At 42.7% G+C, this 23,611-nt stretch overlaps 7 protein-coding genes and 1 pseudogene across 8 annotated transcripts in view; 4 read left to right on the plus strand and 4 right to left on the minus strand.

The window, feature by feature from the left end:
* Positions 1 to 23,134, plus strand: part of cora (erythrocyte membrane protein band 4.1 like coracle) — a 103,091-nt gene extending 79,957 nt beyond the window's left edge. The window contains exon 17 of the transcript XR_011444621.1: positions 23,124 to 23,134. The gene's annotated coding sequence lies outside the window, so the exon portion shown is untranslated. The remainder of the gene's footprint in view (positions 1 to 23,123) is intronic.
* On the plus strand, positions 603 to 5,998 carry LOC108082549 (uncharacterized). The gene is made up of 6 exons (XM_017177989.2): positions 603 to 755; positions 874 to 965; positions 1,027 to 1,175; positions 1,247 to 2,582; positions 5,377 to 5,712; positions 5,778 to 5,998. The coding sequence occupies exons 1-5, from the start codon at positions 731 to 733 to the stop codon at positions 5,710 to 5,712; spliced, it is 1,938 nt and encodes a 645-aa protein (XP_017033478.1). The 5' UTR covers positions 603 to 730; the 3' UTR covers positions 5,778 to 5,998.
* On the minus strand, positions 2,922 to 4,982 carry Acadvl (Acyl-CoA dehydrogenase very long chain). Its single transcript, XM_017177990.3, has one exon. The coding sequence runs from the start codon at positions 4,913 to 4,915 to the stop codon at positions 3,020 to 3,022; it is 1,896 nt and encodes a 631-aa protein (XP_017033479.1). The 5' UTR covers positions 4,916 to 4,982; the 3' UTR covers positions 2,922 to 3,019.
* Positions 7,111 to 8,519, plus strand: OSCP1 (Organic solute carrier partner 1). The gene is made up of 2 exons (XM_017178041.3): positions 7,111 to 7,437; positions 7,626 to 8,519. The coding sequence occupies exons 1-2, from the start codon at positions 7,299 to 7,301 to the stop codon at positions 8,480 to 8,482; spliced, it is 996 nt and encodes a 331-aa protein (XP_017033530.1). The 5' UTR covers positions 7,111 to 7,298; the 3' UTR covers positions 8,483 to 8,519.
* Positions 8,575 to 11,138, minus strand: Smyd4-4 (SET and MYND domain containing, class 4, member 4). Its single transcript, XM_017178040.2, has 3 exons — positions 10,572 to 11,138; positions 9,383 to 10,506; positions 8,575 to 9,305 (listed from the first exon to the last, which is right to left on the minus strand). Exons 1-3 carry the CDS (start codon positions 10,845 to 10,847, stop codon positions 8,969 to 8,971), a joined length of 1,737 nt encoding a protein of 578 aa, XP_017033529.1. The 5' UTR covers positions 10,848 to 11,138; the 3' UTR covers positions 8,575 to 8,968.
* LOC108082617 (S-phase kinase-associated protein 1 pseudogene) lies at positions 11,831 to 12,702 on the minus strand (annotated as a pseudogene).
* On the plus strand, positions 12,908 to 13,772 carry SkpB (SKP1-related B). The gene is made up of 2 exons (XM_017178096.3): positions 12,908 to 13,121; positions 13,193 to 13,772. Exon 2 carries the CDS (start codon positions 13,195 to 13,197, stop codon positions 13,678 to 13,680), a length of 486 nt encoding a protein of 161 aa, XP_017033585.1. The 5' UTR covers positions 12,908 to 13,121; positions 13,193 to 13,194; the 3' UTR covers positions 13,681 to 13,772.
* On the minus strand, positions 13,752 to 14,530 carry LOC108082619 (uncharacterized). 2 transcript variants are annotated; one of them, XM_017178097.2, is made up of 2 exons: positions 14,425 to 14,530; positions 13,752 to 14,360 (listed from the first exon to the last, which is right to left on the minus strand). In XM_017178097.2, exon 2 carries the CDS (start codon positions 14,344 to 14,346, stop codon positions 13,987 to 13,989), a length of 360 nt encoding a protein of 119 aa, XP_017033586.1. In that variant the 5' UTR covers positions 14,347 to 14,360; positions 14,425 to 14,530; the 3' UTR covers positions 13,752 to 13,986. The 2 variants fall into 2 exon arrangements, with proteins under 2 accessions (XP_017033586.1, XP_017033587.1); XM_017178098.2 differs by having other exon boundaries at positions 13,752 to 14,369.
* Positions 23,135 to 23,611: the final 477 nt, after the last annotated feature.

Raw genomic sequence — 23,611 nt, forward strand, 5'->3', positions numbered from 1 at the left:
CCTTCACTGCGTTGCAAACTTCTGAATGAAATTATAATACCCCACAAAGGTATAAAAATGTTATTTATTTGCTTAAAACGTTAAGAGAAACATCTATGTTTTTAACAATAATCGACATTTTAAAACCAAATCACCAAATTAGTAAAATTAACCAATATGCAATATATTTAACAATTTTCTTTATTTTTTTTTTTAATTTGTTTTAAAACCAAAATAAAGTTTATATATTTCTACCTATAAGAAAAGTTTTGGAATATGATTTGTAGTAATTTTAATCAATTTTTTACAGAACAAAATTGGCAATAAAATAATAATAATATATTTTTTATTTATATAATTTTAATTTAATTTATTTATTTTTGTAATTTTAAAAAGTTTTTGCATATAGTGAAACTGCTAAAATATTAACAAAGAAATATTAAATTTTTATATCTTAATGTTAATAACACAAAAAAAGCTTTTTAGTTGAAATTGTTGCAGTTTACTTTGTAATTTTTAAATCATTTAATTAAAAAAAAAAAACTATTACTTAAAAATATCGATACTCATTCCTTCTTCAACGATTAATACCAGAAATGTATTTGTAAGTTTTTCCCGTTTTAACAGAGCTGGTCACTCTAAAGCAAGGGCTGCCTTGGCGCTAGAAATAAAGTGTCAAATTCAGTCGAAAAACTAAAACTTCATTAGAAATTCCAACGCATGAGGCAGCAAGCAGTTAGACTAAACCAAAATGGCTCAGCGCGTGGTAATTCCATGTAAGTATCTACTGTGTTTGGCGAGAACTAAAAAGGCGAGTAGTGTCTGGCAAAGAACACTCACTCATGCACCGTTTGTTGCGAATTGCGACGTTGTCTTAATATACCCGTTTTGCAGCTCCACAAAACTATTACTTCAAGGACTCTGTGGCCTACACTGAGGACCACATTCCAGTGCAGAAGATCCACATGTTCGGCTTGCCGCCGAAGGTAGTTGCTCATCAGTTCATCTGCTGGTTCGGTTCTATAATCCAATCTTTCATTCGTTTAGCTAAACAAGTTTGCTTTGGAGGTTCACTTTGGCATGTACGGTCATGTCCTGCGCCTCCATATCTTCAAGCCGAGAAATGAGCCGGGCGAAGAACGGCGATACTCTCGAACCGGTTACGTGTTCTTTGCCCAGAAAACGGATGCTGCCAAGTAAGTGCCGTGGGTGGAGGAGGAGCTTTGGTAAGCCGGTCAAGCCTGACGCCTCTCGCTTTCTTCCTCAGGGCCTTGCATAGCCGCATTCATCACCTGAACGGAATCAAGTTCCATGTGCAGGCCAGCGATAGCTGGCATCAGCCGGATGCCTACGGAATGCCCCGTCACTTGCCGGTCTACTTGCCGAATACGAAGCCACCACCGCCGCCACCCGTTATGAGCCTGAACGACCATTGTCTGGAGCACATACTGATGTATCTGCAACTGCCAGATCAGATTCATTTTGCCAGGACTTGCCTGCGCTTCAGGGCCGTCTACCAGATGGCCACTGCCAGGCTTCACAAGTTCATAGACTTGTTCCAGTTCGGAAATATGACGGTGTGGGATATGCGAGATTTCTTCAGGCTGTCCGGTGCTTATGTGGATAAGATATATGGCGTGATGCCAAAGACTCACCCTGAGCGCCTCTGCGACTTTCTGGCCAACAACTGCCGTAATCTCAAGACTATGGCCGTTTTCGGCGGCAACACATGGTCCGGTCGCAACATACAGAAGGTGTTCGCCAAAATGAACCAGCTGGAATCGCTGCATCTGCCCATGTCGAATATCAATGACCAAAGTGTCTTGGCGCTGCGAAATCTTCACAAGCTGAAGACGCTTGATCTAAGCGGCAATCCCTTTATAGGCGAAACCCTAGCCAAGTTGCCCAACACCATCGAGTCGCTGACGCTGAACGATTGCAAGTACCTCGAGGTCGGCTACCTAATGAAGATCCTCAAGACCTTCCACGCCCTAAAAGAGTTGAACATGAGGAATTTAGATCCCAATGGGGTTGAGATCTACGAACAAATGATCAAGGAGAAATGCTGCTTGGCTCTGGAGACCTTGCGAATGTCCGGCTATGGTTACAGACATTACGAGTTTGTGGCTCAGATTCCCAGCCTGAAGAACCTGTCGATCGTAATAAAACGAGGACTGCGCGCACAGCTCTTTGAGCAGCTAGCGGAACACAAAGCCAAGCAGCTGGAACGCTTGGAGGTCCTCGGAGTCGACATTGTCACCCAACCAATGCTTTGTAACATTGCCAAATTGAGCGAATTACGCTATCTCAAGCTGCCACAAATTCAGAGCTACGCGACTCTAGCGGATGCCATCGGCAGCAACGGTCTCCAGAATCTGGAGCGATTAGCAGTACGCCAGTCGGGATGCTTCAGCGAACAGGCAATCCTAAAGATCTTCAGGGCATGCCCCAAGCTAAGCTGCCTCGACCTGGAGGATTTTAACAAATCAAGAGAACAACTTGTGCTGGACATCGTGTCGTGTGTTCAGCAGGAGATCGCCAACAAGGATATGCGGCGCAAGCTGCCCATCAAATTGTGGAACGTGCCCGCAATAGTGAAGGCTGTAAGTAGTGTTTTTTATTTATTTATTATATATATCAAAGTTATATCGCTATGATATGCGTTTTTTCCTCTCGATAGACACCCATACCAAGTAGTTTCTCTTTTTAGTGAAACTTGAGGGGGTTAAAGTAAAGTGCAAACATAAGTTTTAAATTTTTTTTAACCGTTCCCCCCTTAACATAGCAAAGAGCAGAGCCTTAATCAAAGGTTAATCACTCATTTCGTCGAGAGGCAATCATAAATGATAAGGTTCGGGTTGACGTACACATCCAAATGGACTTTGAACCCAAAGTTCGTTGAAACTAGAGAAAGCTAGACAAGATTTTCAAAGCAATAATAATTATAATAATAACATTCCGTTTGCATTTATTTATTTAGCGACAAAAATCTAGACATTAAAAAGGGCTCGAGGTAAAATTCGTATAAAGGATTCGTTTTTTAATTTTGATCCAAGACCCCAGTTGTGTTTACACCATCCTTTTCCAGTATATTTAGCGCTATCTCCGACATTTTGTCATTCAAAGCCTTACTACTTCTGGAGGTGGCGGCCTGCAGGTTCTTGATAACCCGCTCCGATGCCTGAATGGTCAGCGCCTTCGTCAGGTCAATCTCATGCTGGGCAGTGGGCAGGTTCAGCTTGACGGCGCGTGATGATCGGGACTGTGTGACGACCATTGAGTATATGTCTATGGCGGCATTCGCCAGCCGGGTGAGCAGGTACTGCTCGTGCACAATGTTCTTGTTGTAGCGCAGCAAGAGCTCCTCCACGGACTGGCCAAAGAGGTCAATGCAGTGGGCCGTTTTCTTGGCATATGGCTGAAGTTCGTCCACTACATGACCACTGAGGTCTGTGCCGCCCAGGCCCACCGTTGAGGCAGCCCGCTTTGAAGCCTCCTTAAAGATCAGGCCTAGATTGGCGGCGGGATTCTTGAAGGCGCGCTGCAGCTCCTTCAGATGCGAGCCGGCATACTGGATGCCCGTCAGGGCAATAAACAGCCGTAGAATGTCGTTGGTGCCCTCGAAGATTCTGAAGATCCTCAGGTCGCGCAGCACTCTCTCCAGTCCAGTGTCCACCATGTAGCCCATGCCGCCCAGTATCTGGATGGCCTCGTCGCACACATACCAGGCGCATTCCGAAGCATAGATCTTGGATATCGCCGCCTCCAAATGATAGTCCTTGCTGCCGGCATCCATGTTCTGGGAGATGGTGAACGCCATCGACTCGGTGGCATACTGAAGGATGCTCATTTGGGCCAGCTTCTCCTGGATAGAGCCGTACGTCTTCAATTTGTGTCCGAATTGCACGCGATTGTTGGCATGAGCCGTGGCCAGTTCGATGCACTTCTTCATGGTTCCCGACAGCGTGGCTCCCATGCCGAAGCGACCATTGTTCAGGATGTTCATGGCCACCTTGAAGCCATCTCCCTCCTTGCCCAGCACATTTTCGATAGGAATCTTGACGTCCTCAAAGTAGACCTCTGCCGTGTTGGATGACTTGATGCCCATCTTCTTTTCGGGTGGACCATTGGTCACACCTCCAAAGGATCGCTCTACAATGAAGGCGGTCACCTTGTCCCGTTTCTCGCCCGTCTTGGGATCCACCTGCTCGGTCTGGGCAAAGACTGTCATGATTTCGGCAATGCCGCCGTTGGATATCCAGATTTTGGAACCGTTCAGCACGTAGTGTTTCTGGTCGGCGCTCTTAACGGCCCGACAGCGAATAGAACCTGCGTCGGATCCGGAGCTGGGCTCTGTGAGGGCAAAAGCCGCATACACCTTCTCGGTGGACACCTTGGGCAGATACTTCTGCTTCTGTTCGGGCGTTCCGTACAGCAGGATTCCCTTGAAGCCGATGCTCTGGTGGGCACCAATCGTAATGCCCAGTCCCAGATCGTTGGCGCCCACAATGGTGCAGAGGCGTCCGTACTGGGTGTTGTTCAGGCCGAGGCCGCCGTAATCCGATGGCACTTGGATGCCAAAGGCACCCAGCTCCCACAGGGCTTCCGCTGTGGTGTCGTCCAGCTTGGAGTTTGCATCGTTTCGCGCGGCATCGTTGACCTCAGCGAAGAAGCGCTCGAAGGGATCCACCAGACTGTTGGTCAGCTCCTTCTGGTCGGTGGTCAGTACGTCCGGGTAGGGAAAGACTTGGTTCGCCACCAGCGATCCTCGGAATATGTTGGCCATAAACGACTCATTCTCGGTGGACTTCGACTTCTCCTGCTGGCTGCTTGCTAGCCTTGGAGTGGCCACTGCCAGGCGACGGCAGGATGTGGCAGCACTGCCACTTACCGCCACCAGCTTGCTGCTGCTGCTCAGGATCGTGTTTCTCCACATAATTGCTGCGATTGGTCAGTGTCAAGTGTTTTGTTAAATCGCCCTTTGGACCATGGAAGTCAGTGTGACCGCATCGCCGATCATCTGTTGCGTCGTTTTTATCATCATCGCAACCTTGACCAACATGCATTTAGTTGGTATTTTTTCACCCACAAGTTGTGGTATTTTTTATACAGGGTGTTTCGGTTCATGATTTTAAAAATACCTTTAATTATTAATAGATTTAATTACGTTAATGATTATATAATTTAAAAAACAATTAAAAAAAAAAATCAAAATAATAAAATATTTGTATTAATTATTAAACTAGTTAAACTATTATTTCTAATTATTAAATATTAATTATTTATTATTTCTAGCTTTTTTAATACAACTATTTTATTTTGTGGCATTTTACTACATTTTCTTTTTAAAATTTAAAATCTTAAAAATATTAAAAAACAACCCACTTCATCTTGCAGAATTCAGAAAAGTTTCCAAAGGATATTATCCAAATTAAGAGATCGCACGAACGCGATGATGACTTATTCAATCCAGAAGATTTCGATGATTACGCTTTCGACCCGGATGACTGGGACTTGGACGAGGACACAGACGATGAGTTCCAATTTGAACAAGACATGTACGATATGGGCTTCTTGAGTGACGACGACGACGACGACGACGACGATGGCGATGATGATGATGATGATAATGAGTATTTTAATCTGGGCTTAGCAGCAGGAGGTTATGTTCATCCTTCGTGGCCCTACGACAGTGATGGCGATTTTATTGGTTTCGGGCTGGACGATGATTAGGTGAGTTGCCTTATATTTTAGAAAACTGTATGCTTAGTCTAATATTTCTTATTTTACTATTTTAGGTTTATTCCCTAATTGTCGTAAAATAAATTTATCAAACGAGATTTTTGTTATTTTCTTTGCTATAAATTTGAATAATGAGAAAACATAATTTGTTCCTGAAAAAATGCTAAAGGAATGAACCTTATTATGCTTGAAAACTTATTATAATCATTTCAATTCTCTTGTGAATTTCACTATTTTCAAATGAAATAAAATGTTTTGGTTTTAAAATGAAAGAAAATGTTTTGGTTTTTAAATTTAAAGATGCGATTTTCCACAGCCGGCATTTCTGGTCCCATTAAAGTAGACTACGCTGAATCGAATAACGGTAATATCGATAAATATAATTTAAAAAATAAACTCTTCATTGGGTTTAATATTATATTATTTATTAATTTCAAATACATTTGCCTGTTCTTTGTTCTTTTTAAATGAAATTATCAAGCTTTTTTGCCTAATATTGAAAATATAAAGATTGAATATTGAAATAATAAAGATAAACTTCTGCCTTATTTTCTAAGCATTCTATTTTCTGTTTTAATTAAAATCGAAATCTAAATTCTAGCCTAGTTTTCTGTTTTAATGAACTTCAAAAACTTAATTTGTGGCTGTTAAAAACATTTTCCTCCTCTGCTTGCTACTTTAAAAATAGTTTTTCTTTCCCCCTTTTGAAAACTGTATGGAAAACGTGTTACCTTTGCGGTGCGCGGGAATCACACAATTTCCGGCATCCTTTCCGGGCGACCTTCGCTGCAGGTGTTTTCCTCACATTCGCGGTGAGCCGAGCCAACCACCACCCACAACAACACTTGACTCCAGCGGCCATCACATTAGCAGACAAGTCTGCAGCTCGTGGGAGCTCACCACATTGGCTTAATGGCCGTATATAGGGGCCAGTGACGATTTAACTTTTCAACCTGCTGCCATAATTTCCATGATAATTGCCTAGCGTTTGAAATGGAAATTTATAAATCAATAAATTTTAGTGTTCCATGCAGGTGGAGAATGGAGGGAGGGCAGGGAGTCCTTTCTTTCCCCCCAATTGGCTTGCCATAATTATACACGTTGACGTCTGTCCTGGCGCCGTGGACTGGCTTTTGTTATTGTTTGCACTGAAAGACGTTGCCCGGGGCTCTCATAAAGCCGTCAAATGCGGCAGTACAGTGAGAGAAATTGTGTGTTTCTTAAGATATTTTACATATTTATATTTTGGCAATTAATTGAGACATTTCTTAATTTTTAAGATGTAAAATTTGTTTAAAAATTATCAACTATTAGCTGTCAGTACTTAAAGACCTAATTTTCTGAATATTTGAAACCGAAACTCCTTATAAAATATTATTTTACCTCTGTTCCTTAATTTTCTCACCGTGCACACCTGGGGCCGGCGGCAGTCCGCACGGAAACCAAAAATCCAATAAGCTATCGGTGTGTGCGAGAGACCGGGTTTGGGTTTCAAGCCTTGCGTGCTCCCCAAAGACTTCGGTTCAGATGTTTAGTTCGCATTCGCCACCCGTTAGTTGAAGTCGCCCCCGAACACAATGGCCAAGTTCAGTCCGCACCAACTGTCGAATCCCCGGGCGAATGTCTTTATCCTGGTCAATCTGGGATGCGAGATGCTCTACGTGATCGATCAGCGGCTAAAGGCACAGCAGATCGCACAGGATAAGTCGATTCAAGGTGGGTGTATTATACTTTCTGGTTTAGTTATAAATAGGAGTATATGTATAAGGTGGATAAATCCTCCTTGGAGGAGTTGCTTTAGGTTTACGTGTCCCTAGTGTGGGAGCCTATTTCCAAGGGAATTAGTTTTTTACGTTTTTTTCATAACTTTAAGAAATCTTAACCTCCTCTAATTCCCCATCCAGTTATCCACGATGTGACCACTGTCTTGTTGGAGCCCAAGTTCATAGACTCCCTGCTTAACGGCTCCAAGCACAACAATGCCCAACTCTTAACCTCCGAGCACTGCAAGTTCATGTTAAACGATATCGCCACCTGCTCGCTAATGAGACTCGACGAGCAATCGATGGCCAAACTGTGGAACCTCATGACCGTGGTCTACAAGTGGCAGTTGTTCGTGTCCCGCCACCAGCATCACCTGCTAGAGATCACCTTCCGGCACTTGGACGCGGTCAACAGGTTGTATCCCGATGCCAGGCGACACATGCTGATTGACTTTACCAAGAACACGCTGCTGGACTTTTGGAATGCCTGCGGGGAGGAGGCACAGCTGTCCATCTACCAGACGAACAGAGCCTGGCTGCAGTGCTTCAACACGAAAATCTCCCTGCTGATACGCCTGGGCTTCCAGGCCATGGATGGAAGCTTCATCAAGGAGGTGGATCAGGAATACTTTCCGGATTTCGTGCAAACGGCAGGGGATAATATCTATGTGAAGAGTGCCGAGCAGCAGCAGCAGAGGGATCGAGAGCGTCAGCGTGAAAGGGAGCCCAACAGCATGGATCAGTTGGCGGCCCAACTGAACATCAATTCGTCCAGCGGTGGCGAGGATTTGCAGCCCATTAATGCCCGTCAGTTTCAGCAGCAGTTCGAGCAGGCCTTTGGCAGTGTTCTCTTTGATGAACCCTCTTCCACGGGCTGCGAATTTGTCCAGCTTCAGCCCACGAGTCCGTCATCGTCCTCCAGTGAGGCGGCCATGGCCATGTCCAGGGGATCGGCACTGAACCAGAACCTGCTGGATTTGTACAGCAAAATGCCTTAGGAGAGCGTTAAGTTACAAAATATTGTATTTCTCGTTCAGTTTTGAGTTGGTTTTCTTTCTTCTTTCTTTTGTAAAATAATTATAAAAACGACCTGGGGCTTTGTATAGTAGGTTCTCTTTTGTTTTTTGTGTTTGTTTTCATCGAAGACATTGTTGTGATCAAAAAATAAATCAACGTTAAGAACTTTGAGCTTAAGACTTGTGTGAAAAATGTGTGGAAAGGAGAGGCTGGGTGCGTGTTTAAAAAATAGAAATAGAAATTATATGTATAATCAAAGGTCGAAATGTACAATTACAAATATAAAAGTTTCGGTTGTGATCCGTGATCTTCTCATCCTCTCATCATCTCATCTCGCTGCTACAGACTTATGGCAACAACAAGTGTGTTTAGTTTATCAATTACTCCTCGCGTTTGTGTAATACAATTCTTGCAGTCAAAGTTAGCAAAGGAAAAGTTCGTCCGTGTTGTTGTGTTGTTGGGTTAGATTACATCTTCGCCTTGAGCGGCACTGCGTCCACCATGATATGAAGCGCCATCTTGAGGCACTCCTCCGCCGAACTGATCTGCTCGCAAGGATAGGCAGCACCATATTGCGTGAGAAAGTCACAATACTTGCGATAGTTGCTCGCCGCAAAGTCATAGTTGTAGGCGCCGAGGGACTTCATGTCCGTATCGTCAGTCACCGATGGCACTGTCGCCTTGTGTGGCATGCGGCCAAAGGTGGGGTAGTCCAGCTCGCAGCCCTCGCATTTGCAATCGAAGCGATACTGCATGGACAGCGTGTCCAGTCGCTGCTGCTTGCTGAAGATGGCAAAGTGGGCGCTGTGGGAGGGAGGAGAGAGTTAGTATATCTCAAATATATACATTTTTAAAATATTTTAAAGCCATAGTTAACTTACCCGTAGTTGTCATAGAGAACATTTCCCGCCTTAATGGGCCGCAGTACGAACAGATACGCCTTGGTGCCCTCGTATATCCGTAACGTATTCGGCGCACACGAATGGTTGAGCATCGAGAGAAAGGCATACGCTCCGGAGGAGTGCGTCTGGTCATCCTTCGTCTCGTTGACCTGCTCCACCAGATCAATACCATGCATATTCGAGGGCGATGTCTGCAAATGCCGGAAGAGTAGATCCGTGAAGAAATTCATTCCCTCTTCGCCGCCCAAATAATCCTTGAGGGGCGTGTATTCGATAATAAAATGTTTGAGCACGGCACAGACAACGGAGCGCTGGAAGAGATCGGAGACGGAGCGCAAGTGCTGGTTGGTCACCAAACCGTGTATGGCCCGATATTGCTCCTGCCGCGTCAACTGCCCATAGTCCAGGTCAAAGGCGCACTTGTGCTGATTTTGTGGCTGATCGCAAAACGTCATCAGCTCCTCAATGCTGGGAAAGAGGTCCAAGGCGGCCAGGGTGGTGCGCAGGGCAATGCCATGAATCTTGTTGAACATCCGGTGCAGAAAGTCAATAATCGGACACTCGAAGCGGTGGTAGGTGGACGTAGCCTGCTGCTTGCACTCCTCCGAGCAGAACATCACGGAGCAGCAACTGTCGCAGGGTATGAGGGTTAGGTAATTCTCCCGCTTGCAGGTGGCGCAGCGGATGTACCGCATGGGCGGAAGTAGTGTGGAGCAAAACGGTTGCTCAACGGCCACCATATCGCCAACGACCAGATCCCGGTTGGTCACCACAAATCGTCCCTCGTCGGCGGACTCGCGCAGCTCTAGGCAGTCGGCTATATGCGGCACCTGGGCATGCGGATCGAAGCTGAGCTTGAACTCGTAGGGCACCACGTCGGGCGGCTGCTGCTCCAACAGCTGCTGGCAGTCCCGCTCCCGCTTGTCCAGCTTGTGACTTAGCCTGGCCGGATAGTTGGCCGTCCGTGCCAGCTCGATGTTGGCCAGGCACTCCCGGTAGCGCTTCCACTCGAAGAGGACAGCCGATCGGTTGGCATAGCCAATGGACAGGTGCTCCGAATTGGGCTCCGCGTAGCATATGCTTTTGTTGTACAGCTCCAGAGCCTGTCGGAGGGGAGAGGAGGTTTAGGTTTCGATTAGCCAGCAGGCGAGTCGCTATCCCCACTCACCTGAAAGTATTTCCTGTTCTTTAGCGAGAATTGCTCGTTGCCGAGCATGCGGAACTCCACGCTCCGCTTGTTGCACTTGTTCTCGCGCAGCGTCACATTCAGGAAGATCTTCTCCATATACTTGAAATCGATAAGCGCCCGCTCCACAAAGTCCACCTTGCGGTAGTTCTCCTTCAGCTCATTGAACTTGCCGGATATGATCCCGATCAGCTTCCAGTCATTGAGCTTCTTAACCAAATCATCGCTCACGTCGTACACGTCCATGTTGTGCTCCATTCCCGCTTCCCTTCCCGCTACCAATCGTCCCTGGGGGCTTTCTCCGGTTCGGATCGGATCCTTCGGTCCGCGTGTTGACGCCGCCGCCTGTTTTTTTCAGCCGGAAAATCGGTTTGTTTGACCCTCTGCCGCTGCCGCAAATCCGCTTGCTGGCGCACGTGCTGACCGGTAATTAGCGATTTCACAGACAATTTATTGGCTTGGCAATGGGGGCGGCGAGTGTCCGTGTCCGCAAGGCGATTTAAAAGTTTTTTATTTTTTCTGGCCAATCCAATAGGGATGTGCAAAATATATCAAAATATTAAGTATATCGATTAGAGCTGGAAATGAAATCGATTAGTCGATTTTAGCAAATATGCGATACATCGATATACAGTTTCAGAATCAATTTAATCGACAAAGTTTTATGCATTTACTTTTTTTAAATGTATTTAAAATGTTATGGAGAGAATTACAATTTATATAACCTTTATTTTATAATGTAACAATTTGTATATAGAGTCTAATTATATACGGATGCAAACTCTGGGAAATGAACATATTTGATTTATTATTATTAATTATAATTTGTAATCTTTTAGGAATCCAGAATTTTCGGAATTTGGTTGTCTCGTATGATATACGCCATATGGGGCATTGCGAAATATTTGAAATTTGACAGGTTTTAATTTAATTTAATTTCCAATTTAATCAACAAATTTATTTTCCACTAAGGATTTTGAAAAAGCCGCCTAAATTTGCACTTTCCCGGTTTCTGGGCACCTTAAAACGCTGAAAACCCTTGGGATCGCACGGTCTGGCATCGCTGGTAGCGATTTTAGTTATAAACTGTTATACAAGGGTTGAAGACATTGATAAAAGGGTGGCAGCGCTGGTCAAAGTGCTCTTTGGCGCAAAATTTAAATTATCTAGAAAAAAGACGACATATTCTTTCTTACTTTAAAATTATGAATAATAATAAGACCACGTTGTTTTAATTGAGAATTAATTTATTTATTTCAGAAATCAAAGTATATTCACTCCTTTTCTATAGCGAATGTAGCGCGAATTTCGTCCGGAGTCTTGCCCTTTATCATATTGGCCACTGTCTTGCAGGTGGCAGTGAGTAGTCCCTGGATGTTCAGGTAGTTAGCAGCCAGGATCAGCTCGAAGAGAGTGCCTTGGTCGACGTTGAGGAACTGGACGTCCCACGGGCACAGATCGTCGGAGCACTTTTCCTTGCTATCGTCCTCCTCGAGCACTATTGGATCGTCCTTGTGATAAGTGGCCCAGTTAAGCACCATCCTTAGAATCATCGAGCTGACGTTTGGCAGCGGAAAAACGCCACAGTCGTCCAAATCGCCCAGATCCTTGAGAGCCGTGCGGATTGTATCCGAGCACTTGATGACCTCCAGGTTAATGGTAAAGATTTCTTTATCAGAGGACTCCAAACGAACGGTAGGCATGCTGAAATTAGTGATTCATAATTTCCTATTGGTGAAGAGGATTAATTAGTCTTACTTGCTTTTCTATGCTTTTTTTTACAGAGAAAGTTGAACAAAATTGTCTCTTTATACGGCCAACAGCACGGGTTTAGTTCCCTCTGAATAATATTTAGCTTTTTGCGATTTATTTCTCAAAGGAACACGAATTTTTCCGTGTTTTTCTCTTGAATAAAAAAGTCAAGTCAGAAAAATGACATTCAGTGTCTACACAATTCGAGGAAAACTAAAGAAAAACAAATTTTAGGTGTGTAAGCACTTTAGCAGATATTTAACTATCGCAAGTTTGGAATATTTGAATAAGCTGTAATTTACATTTAGCCTTTCATTTTAGCAATCCAAAACGTTAATTTATACTTATTATATAGCCACACTTTTTTTTTTGAGTCATTCAGCCGATATATTCAGCGATATATTCGCTGAATGACTGAAATTATCGAATATACAATTTGTATGACAACAGCTGTTTTCACCCGCCATTATTTTCGATCGTATACGCAATGGGAATCCCCTGACTGGTCCACATTTCTGTTCCACCTCAGCGTGTTAAGTTCATTTTCCACCTACAGGCAGACCGGCAAAAGAGCTGGCGAAATATCTGTATAAAGAGCACCCCATTTGCTAGACACCGACCGGACCCCACTCGTTCAGTTCAAGTTGAAGGCAAGGGAATATTATTTTTAGCCAGTAGGCCACAGCTAAGTGGCACCCGTGTTGTGTCGGATTTTGAAAAAAAAACTTGTTTTCGGCTGCCAGCACAAATAAATCAAATAGTTTCTAATCGTCAAAGCAGGTAAAAATAAACGAGAGTGGGTGTGTTCGTTCTGGCGAGTTATGAACTGATAATTTCCCTTTACACGACAGCTATGCCCATCATCCGTTTGGAGTCCTCCGACAAGGAGATCTTTGACACCGACCAGGAGATTGCCAAGTGCTCGGAGACGATTCGCATTGCTCTCGAGGATCTGGGCGATGAGGCGGACAACAGTGTTCTCCCTGTACCGAATGTCAACTCGCTGATCCTAAAGAAGGTGCTCCACTGGGCCACGTATCACAAAGACGACCCAATGGTGGCCGAGGAGGATGAGAACAAGGAAAAGCGCACAGATGATATTTCCTCCTGGGATGCCGACTTCCTCAAGGTCGACCAGGGCACTCTGTTCGAGCTGATCCTGGCAGCTAACTATCTGAACATCCAGGGACTCCTTGATGTCACCTGCAAGACGGTGGCCAATATGATCAAGGGCAAGTCGCCGCAGGAAATTCGCGAGACGTTTGCCTTGAAGAACGACTTTTCGCCGCAGGAGGAGGAGCAGGTGCGCAAGGAGAACGAGTGGTGCGAGGAGAAGTAATTGTAGCTCTCTAGATTCAAAGGAGATTGCGGCTGTAAAAGCTATTTCTCTTTTCGATTTCATGCAAATAATAAATTGTTCAGCAAACTTTATTATGAATGATTATAATATAAAAAAAGGTTTTTGATTAGAAACCAAAACATTTCAACATGCATAGATATATATATACATTCACAAGCTGCAAATCTATGTGTACATATATTTGTAATCTTACGAAAATCTAGAGTCGTATACCAAGTAGCATTTAGCTATATACATAAGTACCATTTACATGGGTTTTATAACAATGGAATGTTGAGCACTGCCTCATTGCAATAGAAGCATAAACAGCTCCACAGCTTTGGACACGCCACTCATAATCAGACTTGCAATTTGGGTGAATAGATCCGTCATTTCGGGGCCCCCGAAGGTGCGCAGGAATCGGAACAGGAACAGGGCGGCCAGCACTATGAGAACGGGCTTCACCAGCGACAGCAGGAACCTGAAGGCGAAGATTAGCGCGTACCAAGAGATAACCAGCAGTAACACGTAGCCCACAAGCTCGCCCATTTCAAAGGGCGTGGAAACGTTATTGTTGATGAAATTGTGGAACAGAGCGCCGACCGAGGAGCCATCGCGACAGTGGCCATCGTTTGGTCCAAACCATTTGCAATTTTTTGATTCCATGGCCGAGTATTTGACTAGAAAGACTTGATTTTACTATTATTTCCAAAAAACAATAATATACATTATTCTGGTTATTACTTTTGCCTGATAATTCAGTCAAAGCTCACTGGATTGCGTGTACTTCCTCGAAATTCAATTTGTAAACAGAATTTTGAATTGCGAAAATCAGCTGTGTGGGCAGCAGTGTGACCGCATTTCGATCGCAACGAACGGTTACGCATGGTGCATTGATAGCAAGGTGGCGAAAGCTTAGTATTTTATTATTTGAAAAAGTTTAAATATATTTTTTTATTAATATTTATTTTATTTCTAACAAAATTTAAATTTGAAGCTTAGTATTTTATTATTTGAAAAAGTTAAAATATATTTTATTATTTATATGTTTTTTATTTTCATTTAATTTCCTACACAAAACATTTATATAATTTTTTATCCAACTAAATTTAAATGTAAAGCTTAGCATTTTATTATTTAAAAAAGTTATAATATATTTTATTTGTTATTTATCTTAAATTTCATTCCCATTTAGTGCTATTTATGCACAAACCCGTTGTATAATTTTGTAAACCAACAAAACTTATATTAAATTAAATTTTCTCCCTTCAATTTTGTAAATATTTGTTCATGCCTTAAATAAATAATTAAATTTACCCTCTCACGACTTTAATCATCACAACGGCAAATGACCTTTGGCAGTTGGTCGATAATTGCAAATATTTACACTCATCTTATGTAAAAATAAATTGCCTGAAAATAATAATTATAAATTGAACAATCAAAGCCACATGCTTTTTACACTAAAAAAGCTTTATAGGAAAAATAAATATTAATAAGTCTAAGAACTTATTTAATTGGTATTTACTTTAAGCAATTTGGGGTTATTGAGACAAACGTTTATCGTGCATTAATTACTTTCCTTTAAGACCCAAACGATTACTTTCTCTGAAACTTTAGTGGGCTAAAGTTAACCTGGCCGTAAATCTTAATGTGGCGACCTTTCAACTTCGCTGCTGTGCATTGAACTGGCTGAAAATGGCCAAATCCCAGCCATTCCCCAAGGCCGTGAAAAAAAAGAAAGTAATAAGCGGGAGAGCCTGAAACTGATGCCATGCACACAGAAAATATAAAAAATATTAAATAAAATAATATACAAAACAAGAAAAGAAGCTTACTTTGGAGAATAGAAGTGTGTATACCCTTTGAATTCAGAATCTATTTTAACTAAGCCAAAAATTCTGTAAATTTTGAAAACTTTTCTATTTTAGTTTTCCATTAGATTAAGAAATTAAAACATATTAAATTTTAAATTTTAAAAATTAATATTCTTTTTAATTTTTGACAATTTTATTATAATTAAATATGTAGTAATTTCAATTTGAAAAACTTTTTTTATGCAAAATTTTTATTGGCTTAAGAAATAAATATATTAAATTTAAAGACTTAGCTAGATTGACTCGCCTGTTGATGCTGATCAAGAATATATATGATTTATAGGGTCAAAAATGACTCCTTCACTACTTGGCATGCTTCTCACTAAAATTATAATACCCTGCCAGGGTATAAAGAGCAAATAAGGCTCACAATAAGCAATTTCCTTTTCCTTTCAGCTGCTCGGCTTTCGGTTCAACGTACTGCAGATACTACCTACTTGTTACTCGTGAAGGAATCGCCTTTTAATAGCAGTCAAATCGCCCGCCCACCCGGCACACAAATTGGAATAAATGAGGCTCGCCCAAGTGGGGCTCTATTTTCTGGCCATGATCTCTGTGGGTGTGAAATCCCTGAGTACCATGAGCACCAGGCTGGGCCCAAGGCGATTTCCACCGAAAATGCAGTTTCATTGTTCTTTCATTCTGTCAACTCGTTATTAGCCATGCTCTTTGGCTCCGTTTGAGCTTGTCCAGGCCAGAGAGCCCAGCCGGAGTGGACAGTGGACTAGTGGACAGTGGACAATGGTGCAAACAGATGTCCAACTTGGCTGCAGTTCCATTCCGGTCCCCACTCGACAGGAAACTTTGGCAAAGTGAACTCGACTTGATGCATCTGACAGACTGACTTTGACACAAAGCCCAGCAAGACATATGTGCATACGGTGGGCACTATAAATAACACAGGATCCCAGAGTAACAATGTGTGCCGGCAGTGATGCTAAAAAACTGTACACAATTTGAGAAACAATGCTCTTTTTAGAACTTTAGATTGAAGTGAAAGAAACCCTTAGGAAAGTAGGGTATATATTTTAAATGAGAAGTTTCAGTAATTTGAAATTCACATTTATTTCGATTATAAAAAGGTCAAAAGAGTCAACTCTGACTGCTGACCCGATGTGTGCCACCAGGCCTGTTCTCTCTCTAGGTCTGTGTGTGTGGGTGCGTTGTGTTTGAGGGTGTTCGTAAGTGCAACAACTGTGTCACGCCTTGTTTCTGTAAACGACAAAGCAGAGAATAGGAGCATAGGAGCATAGGAGAATAGTATGGAGCAGGTGGAGGTCGGGGGAGGACACCGACAAGCTGCTAGAGCCAGCTTGTTATTATTTCTGTCTTTTGTTGCTGCCTGCCGGCTGCTGGCCTCATGAAAGTGTTGTGTCCACGTGTGTTGTCGGTCTGCGTGTGAGCGTCTGTTTGTTTGTTTGTTTGCTTGTTTGCCCGGCTCTGTCTCTCTCTCTCTCTCTCTGCCTCACTTCCTGTTGCTCGTTCGACTTTTGCCCGAGCGTTTCCGCTTCCTTTCATTTGCCATTCCGCCCGCCCTTCGCCTTTTTACCAACCAACGTTTCATTTTGCCAGTCTTGGATTTGCCTTGCTCTGCGGCTATTTGCTCGACTAATTCCTAGAGTCTCTGTAAATATTTAATGCACTCACCTCCCAGGCAGTAGCCAAAAAAAATGTTTAAAGCTCTTGAGAGACCTGGGGGGGGAAGGAAGGGAGTTGTTTTTTAAAATGGATTCTGCGTTAAAAGTATTACACCCACGTGCTTCTTCTGTAAATGTCAGCAGCGTCGCCTTCCAACTTCAATGGGAACCGCAGCTGTTGTTGACACCTGTCGCTTCACCTGCATTAGATTGCACTTTTGTAGCTAAAACAATGCACAGAGCTTAATTTTTAAAGGGGTTTTTGTTAAGGGTTTTTTAAACAAGGGAAAATAACGAACCAAATTTTATTAAATTAAATTCACAAGAGGTAAGAGAGAGTTTGTTAACTGCTCTAAAGTATATATTTTTTCCTGTGCACCTTCACATACACCTACAACTCTGGTGTCAGCCAGGGCAAGTGCATCGGTTCCGGCCACCTCCACTTTGCAACTCAGGATCTGACCTTTTCGCGATGGAAACTCTCAAGTCGCAAGTTGCAAGTTGCGAGTTGCGAGTCTCTCCGCCTGTCGCTGGCGGAGAAAAAGTCATTTGACATAGTCAACTTGTTTTAAATTAATGAGCACAGCTCCAAAACAAAAAAAACCTAAGAAGCGCGCATGAAATTGCTCTGCGTCATGGGGCGAGGTCCTGTGAGTGTGGCAGGCAGCAACAGGTGGGTAAGGGTTCCAGGAAGCAACCATAAAAAGCCACTCGAAAAAGGCTTCGAGGGTCTAAGCAAAGTTTCTGCCTTGCGGGGAAAACCCGGGAAAATTAAAACAAGCAGAAGAAAAAACAAAGGCAGGACCTTAAATAGAAAGGGTATCGTATCCGTGTATCCCTTTTAGGGGCCTTAATGGATTCCCCAAATCATTTGACCAGCGACAAAGCCCAACACAGCAGGCCTTTATCCGCTCTTAAATGTCAGCGCTTTATGAAATTATGGGGCTAAATGAAATTATTCACAAATAAATGAAATTGCGCAGTCAACGGGAATCATTTATGTACATTATTTTTGCACTTTTTTTTTTTTTGCGTTGTTCAGCTCCTTATCGGTCTTTCTCGCTCGTATTTTTTAATATTTTCATTCAATTTTGAGCCGGTCTCTTTATCCCGCTTGAAATATCAAAGGTGAGAGAGGAAGAGAGAGGTAGGAGCCCAGCCGGGAGGGAGTAGTTTCGGTGGCAGGTGGTAGCCAGGTGGTGGTGGGTTCGTGTCAATTCAATCAAGCGGCTGTTCCTCCTTTGCTCCAACGCCACTTTCCTTCAACTTAATCTCGATGTCGTCGTCGTTGTCGCTGTTGTTGTTGTTATCGTTGTTGTTGTTGTTGTTGTTTGGTTACACAAAATGAGAATTTATTGTATGTGCTTTATGCACGGCACAACACACAATATCGGAGGGGCGCACATAAGCTGACTATATAATAAAATTTCAATTTGCCCGACAAACGATGTCGTCGACACTCGTCGTTTTCCACACAAAAAAAAAAAAAAAAGAAGAAAAATTGAAGAAGAAGCCGAAGAAGAGGCACAAAGCAATCGTCCATCCCACCTCCAAAGTGTACGCAAATATTTTGTATACAGTGTGTATATAAAAATATTCCATCATGCGTTTTATTTACGCTTATTGCGATGCAAAAGTTGGACAACTTTCGTAAAGGTTCCGCTCCTAATTAATTTACTTTTTCCGCCGAAATCGTCTATTTAATGTTTTCGGAGAAAGTTAAGGCGATGGCCTGCAAAGATAACAGCAAAGGGTTTGTGTAGTTTTTCCACATCAACTTGTTTTTTTTTTTTTTTTTGGAAATTGCATTTTGGTTCGACATGTCGTTCGCATGTCCTTTACACGCTTGGCGGCTTACGTTCGTTACGGTCCTGTGGGGTGTACTTCATCTGTGTTTTGCTAATTGCTGCCAGCGGATACAGGAAACCGTTTAAAGGTCACACCTACAAGTGGCATTTTCACAGGGAGGCAGAGAAAGTGGGAAAAAATAGTAGCTTTTTCGGATGTAAATTCAAGTTGAAAACGGTTTCCAAATGCCTTGAATTAACAATTTTCTAGATCTAAAAAATAGTGCTGTACTTAAGAAAGGGTAGGTTTTTTTATAAGCATTTTAAAGCTTAGGAAAAATAACAAAATTCAATAGCAAACTTTTTAAATTAGCTCCATTTTTTTCTACTTGAGTTACAGCAATTTCAAATCTCAGAAAAAAATCTTTAAAATAGTATATAATCCCAAAATCAACAAAATATAAAAGGTTTACCTATCAGACCCCCTTTTGTTTTGTTTTAAAATCCTTTCTACTCCTTTTTACAACCTGAAAAATCCCGTTATAGGCTATATACCACGAAAAGCAGCAAGTGATAAGCATATGGCTTATGCACCACACAGGTCACAGGTCAGGGGTTACGGGTCACGGGTCACGGGCCACGAGTCATGACTCCTTCGGCGGAGTAAGCCATCCTGCCTGTAATGGCCTTTGCATGTTCCTGGGCATAAAACCTCAGAGCATATCTATTGATATGACATTTGCTGTATCCCCAGTGACGTCACAGTGCCAGAAAAAGGGAACAGGATCTTAAGAGATGGTGAAAGATGGGAGGCGGGTGGAGGTCACGTAAAACATGCTCGTTAAAAATTGACGATGTGCATCAGCGCGTGGCAGCGATGCGGACTCTTAGACAAGGTGAGAGAAAGCAAAAGCTGGCTTGGGATTGGTTTTAGCTTAACGTTACACGTGCCTACACCTCCCCCACCTATCCACCTTCCCCTCAGGACAACACTTAACCCATTGACCCAGCCGGAGAGCCACCTTTGGGCCCAGCATTTATCGGCAAATGTATTGCTGCTGGCGGTATTTATGACTTTTTAAAGCCGTCGCCGCATCTCGAAACTCATAAAAACAGTGAGCCATAATATATACCATATACGAAGGATGCTGAAGCCCCTAAAGGACAACCCGAGCACAAGTTTATTTATGTTTTTTTCTTGCAGAAAATAAATATATGCTTGCTTGTACATATATGTGTTATATCTAAATGTTTTGCATACTGCATGCCTGGGCATATGCCCCTTGACATGCCGCACTTTTCGCAGCCTTCAGATATATAAATACGTAATGCATGTCAGTTTGGTTTTGCGCTTTGATTTAACAGCGTTGATTTATGGCGCCGCGGCAGGGCAGGAAAACCTAAAAGAGGGAGCACGGCCAGCGCGTAAAATCAAGCGGCGAACGTGGATTTAATTAGTGGAAAGCGCTGCATGCTGCACGCTCCGCTGACGAGATGAGATTGGATGGGTTGAAATGGCGCTGAAGGCGGCGACGACGACGATGTAGGAGCCTCCATGACGTTGGCAATGATAACGATGATGAGCCCGGGCATAAACATTAAATCGCCAGCGAAATACACCCACATAAAGCTTAAACATAAAGCTAAAATCTGCCCTAGAAACGAGTCAAAGTCGAGCCAGGACTAGATCATTTCCAGGTTATTCCTCTCACTCCTCGAAAAAGAAGAAAAGAAAATCGGTCCCCCTGCGTATATCAAATTAATTTGTCGGCCGGCAATGAAATAACTTTGACAAACTCCTCGAAAAGTTTTTGGGGCCAGTTTCTGGCCCTCTTTGGCACTTGCTAATTGAGTTTGCCCGAATTTCATACGCCATGTGGGACCGAGAAGGGATGGCTGCTGGGTTGCCCTTTGTTGCCTTGCCTTGTCAACCTTTTTATTTGGTTCAATAAACAGGCAGCGGCAGCAGAAGCACCAGAGACGAATATTTATTTGTATAAACACATATAAATATTTGTGTATTTAAACGAGAAAGGCAACACACAAACACCCACAAGCGGGGGCTTTGGGTTGCCTGTTATTTTTGCCTAACAAAATATTGCGTATACGCCACGCCAACACCTTAAAAAAAGAGAAAGAACGATAAAATACGCATACGCCGGGTGTGCAAGAGATGGAAAAAAAAATGAAGAAATGGCAGTACCCACGTGTTTTTCCTTGTTTTCGAGAAAGCTTTTCATGCTAATGGAAAACTCAATATGTCTTAACTTCTGATATTTATATGAGGTTGGGGTTTTCGGCGGGAGGTAGCTGTGCATTCCTTTATTTTGGTCTATGTGGACTCTCTCTTTGCCACATGTGGCTTCTTGGCCTTGAAAATCCCACTGAAAATGCGACATTTAAATTGCCCCCGAGAATTTAATTGACAAAATTAATTACCGAAAATGCTTTTTTACTTCTAAATTATAAATAGCCAAGGGAGACACTCGACGAACAACACAATAATAACAACAACAAAAAAAAAAAAAAAAACCAAACAAGAAAAACAAAATAAGGAGAGGGAGCCTAAGAAGCTTCGCTCAGGTTGTTGACAAAAAAACAAAAACACGTCGGAGGGACGCAAAAGCGTCGCCGTTTTGCGTTGTTCAAATATTCATGACAAGACGGCACAAAGTGCTCAAGTTTATTGCAATGAGAACAGTAAACGATGGCGGGCGACGGCGACTGTTGCTTTCCCGCCTACCCGCCCCCCGGGCTGTCTGCATCTGTCGCTTTTTTTTCCCTGGGTTTATGGTTTATCTTTTATGAAATATGCAAATACACAAAGGCTGACAAAATGATTTTAAAACTGTCAAAAGTCTACTGTTGACTCGACTGTTGGTTTGGTTGTCCTCGGATGAAATCAGTTGACGTTGCACGGCCGCTCTGGGCTGTATCTGCATCTGCATCTGGTAGATACAAATGTATCTATTGCATCACACGCAGCAATTGTCCAAGTGCTGACGCATGCACTTCCACCAACCACGGGCCATGACATCACTTTACACGCACGATTTGTGGCAAATGCCGCCATAATTTCTGCCCAAAACACACAGCTACATACCTCTTTCCTGCCCTGCCGTGATTCGAAAGGATGTGGGATCTGGGGGTAGCTGCGAGTGGGCGCAGGATGACCAAATGCCAGAAGATGGCGACGACTTCCGCACAAACGGAAGCCGCATTCTGCTCTTTTGCCTGCGACTTGCCATTGTCAACGCTGGTGTGTTATAGTATGGTATTCTTGGCCCACTCACACACGCATACAGACGCATCACTCTTGGCCAACATCCAAGAGTTGAACATTTGAAATTTTCGAGTACAGTCAGCAAAAAGCGCAGTTGGCATGGCAACATGGCAAAGTCAAAGGCACACACACGCACAACCAGCATCGCCGGCTTTGGCATCCAGGTTACCTTTGCGAAAGTTCAGAAATTAGCGTATTCGATGGATTTGGAGATAGGTGGGGATATAGATAACAAAAAGGGATGCAAGGGGATCTACTGGGTGAAGGTATAGATACTGAAAAGGGATAAAGATGCATGTGCTAAGTGAAGATATAGATACTGAGAGGGTAAGATAGGTATAAGAATATATTAACTTAATCAGGTAAATCTCAAAAATGATATACCAATTATAAATAGAGATAAATGCACATAAATACACATCCTATACTTTATTTATATTTATACATAGTTAATTACATGCAAACTTATTTATCCTTCTTCCTGTTAAACATCATTACTTCTAAAACCCTAATTAAGCTTTGCTGGTCAACCCAACTTAACCAGAAATAAATATCCCAAAGGTTAATATCACTCTAGTTTTATGGCATTTAGTAGTCCAAAGGGTGTGAGTTAAGTGAATGGTAAATAATTATATATATTACAGAGTAAATGATACGGTTAATTTCATGGATACACTTAAGAGCTATAGACAAGCGTTGCAATTAACCAAAGGAAATGTTTGGGGGAATTTAAAGGGGGGACTTCCCCTTAAATATGCAAATGCCCAAATGAAAGCACCAGCCGTCAGCGGTAATTATAAATATTTGCTTGACCTCCCCGCCCCCAACCAAACTACCTAAACACCTGGTAATCAACCTGTACACTCACCCATGTGGGTGCCAGGTGTATTGCCTTCAATTAGCCAAGTCCACACAACACAACAATCAACGCGGCTTCCCGCGAACTATACGATTATGTAAGCCACACTCAAATGACATCAGTTTAAGGGGAGATATTACAGCCGAATGACATTGAATGGAAAGAGATAAAAACTTTGAAACAATATATACAATAAAGGTAGAAATAAACACTCAATTTATTATATATAAATGGGGTTTCCTTATGTTCTTACTTTAATTTTTTAATATTTAAAGCTAAAAACACTGACTAATATCACACAAACATAGGACAGCAGAAAATCATATAAAAGCTTAATGAATGAAAGGTGTTCACTGAGTTCCTGGAAATCCTAGTTAAGTGGGTTATTCAAACAGTTTCATTCGTGTCTGAGCCAGAGTTGACATCATAGTGCCCGCCCCATCTACCATGTATTATCATATACCATATACCCCATAAAGCTGCTCTCA

Source organism: Drosophila kikkawai, chromosome 2R (genome assembly GCF_030179895.1).
Source record: "Drosophila kikkawai strain 14028-0561.14 chromosome 2R, DkikHiC1v2, whole genome shotgun sequence".
In the NCBI taxonomy this organism is placed as follows: domain Eukaryota; kingdom Metazoa; phylum Arthropoda; class Insecta; order Diptera; family Drosophilidae; genus Drosophila; species Drosophila kikkawai.

Coding starts and splice junctions, on each gene's coding strand:
- LOC108082619 (XM_017178097.2), bottom strand. CDS start 14,346: ATGGAATCAAAAAATTGCAAATGGTTTGGACCAAACGATGGCCACTGT.
- SkpB (XM_017178096.3), top strand. CDS start 13,195: ATGCCCATCATCCGTTTGGAGTCCTCCGACAAGGAGATCTTTGACACC.
- Acadvl (XM_017177990.3), bottom strand. CDS start 4,915: ATGTGGAGAAACACGATCCTGAGCAGCAGCAGCAAGCTGGTGGCGGTA.
- OSCP1 (XM_017178041.3), top strand. CDS start 7,299: ATGGCCAAGTTCAGTCCGCACCAACTGTCGAATCCCCGGGCGAATGTC. Junction 7,438..7,625: donor ACAGGATAAGTCGATTCAAG/GTGGGTGTATTA, acceptor TTCCCCATCCAG/TTATCCACGATGTGACCACT.
- LOC108082549 (XM_017177989.2), top strand. CDS start 731: ATGGCTCAGCGCGTGGTAATTCCAT. Junction 966..1,026: donor TGTTCGGCTTGCCGCCGAAG/GTAGTTGCTCAT, acceptor TCATTCGTTTAG/CTAAACAAGTTTGCTTTGGA. Junction 1,176..1,246: donor CAGAAAACGGATGCTGCCAA/GTAAGTGCCGTG, acceptor TTTCTTCCTCAG/GGCCTTGCATAGCCGCATTC.
- Smyd4-4 (XM_017178040.2), bottom strand. CDS start 10,847: ATGGAGCACAACATGGACGTGTACGACGTGAGCGATGATTTGGTTAAG. Junction 10,507..10,571: donor AGAACAGGAAATACTTTCAG/GTGAGTGGGGAT, acceptor CCCCTCCGACAG/GCTCTGGAGCTGTACAACAA. Junction 9,306..9,382: donor GTTCTCTATGACAACTACGG/GTAAGTTAACTA, acceptor TCCCTCCCACAG/CGCCCACTTTGCCATCTTCA.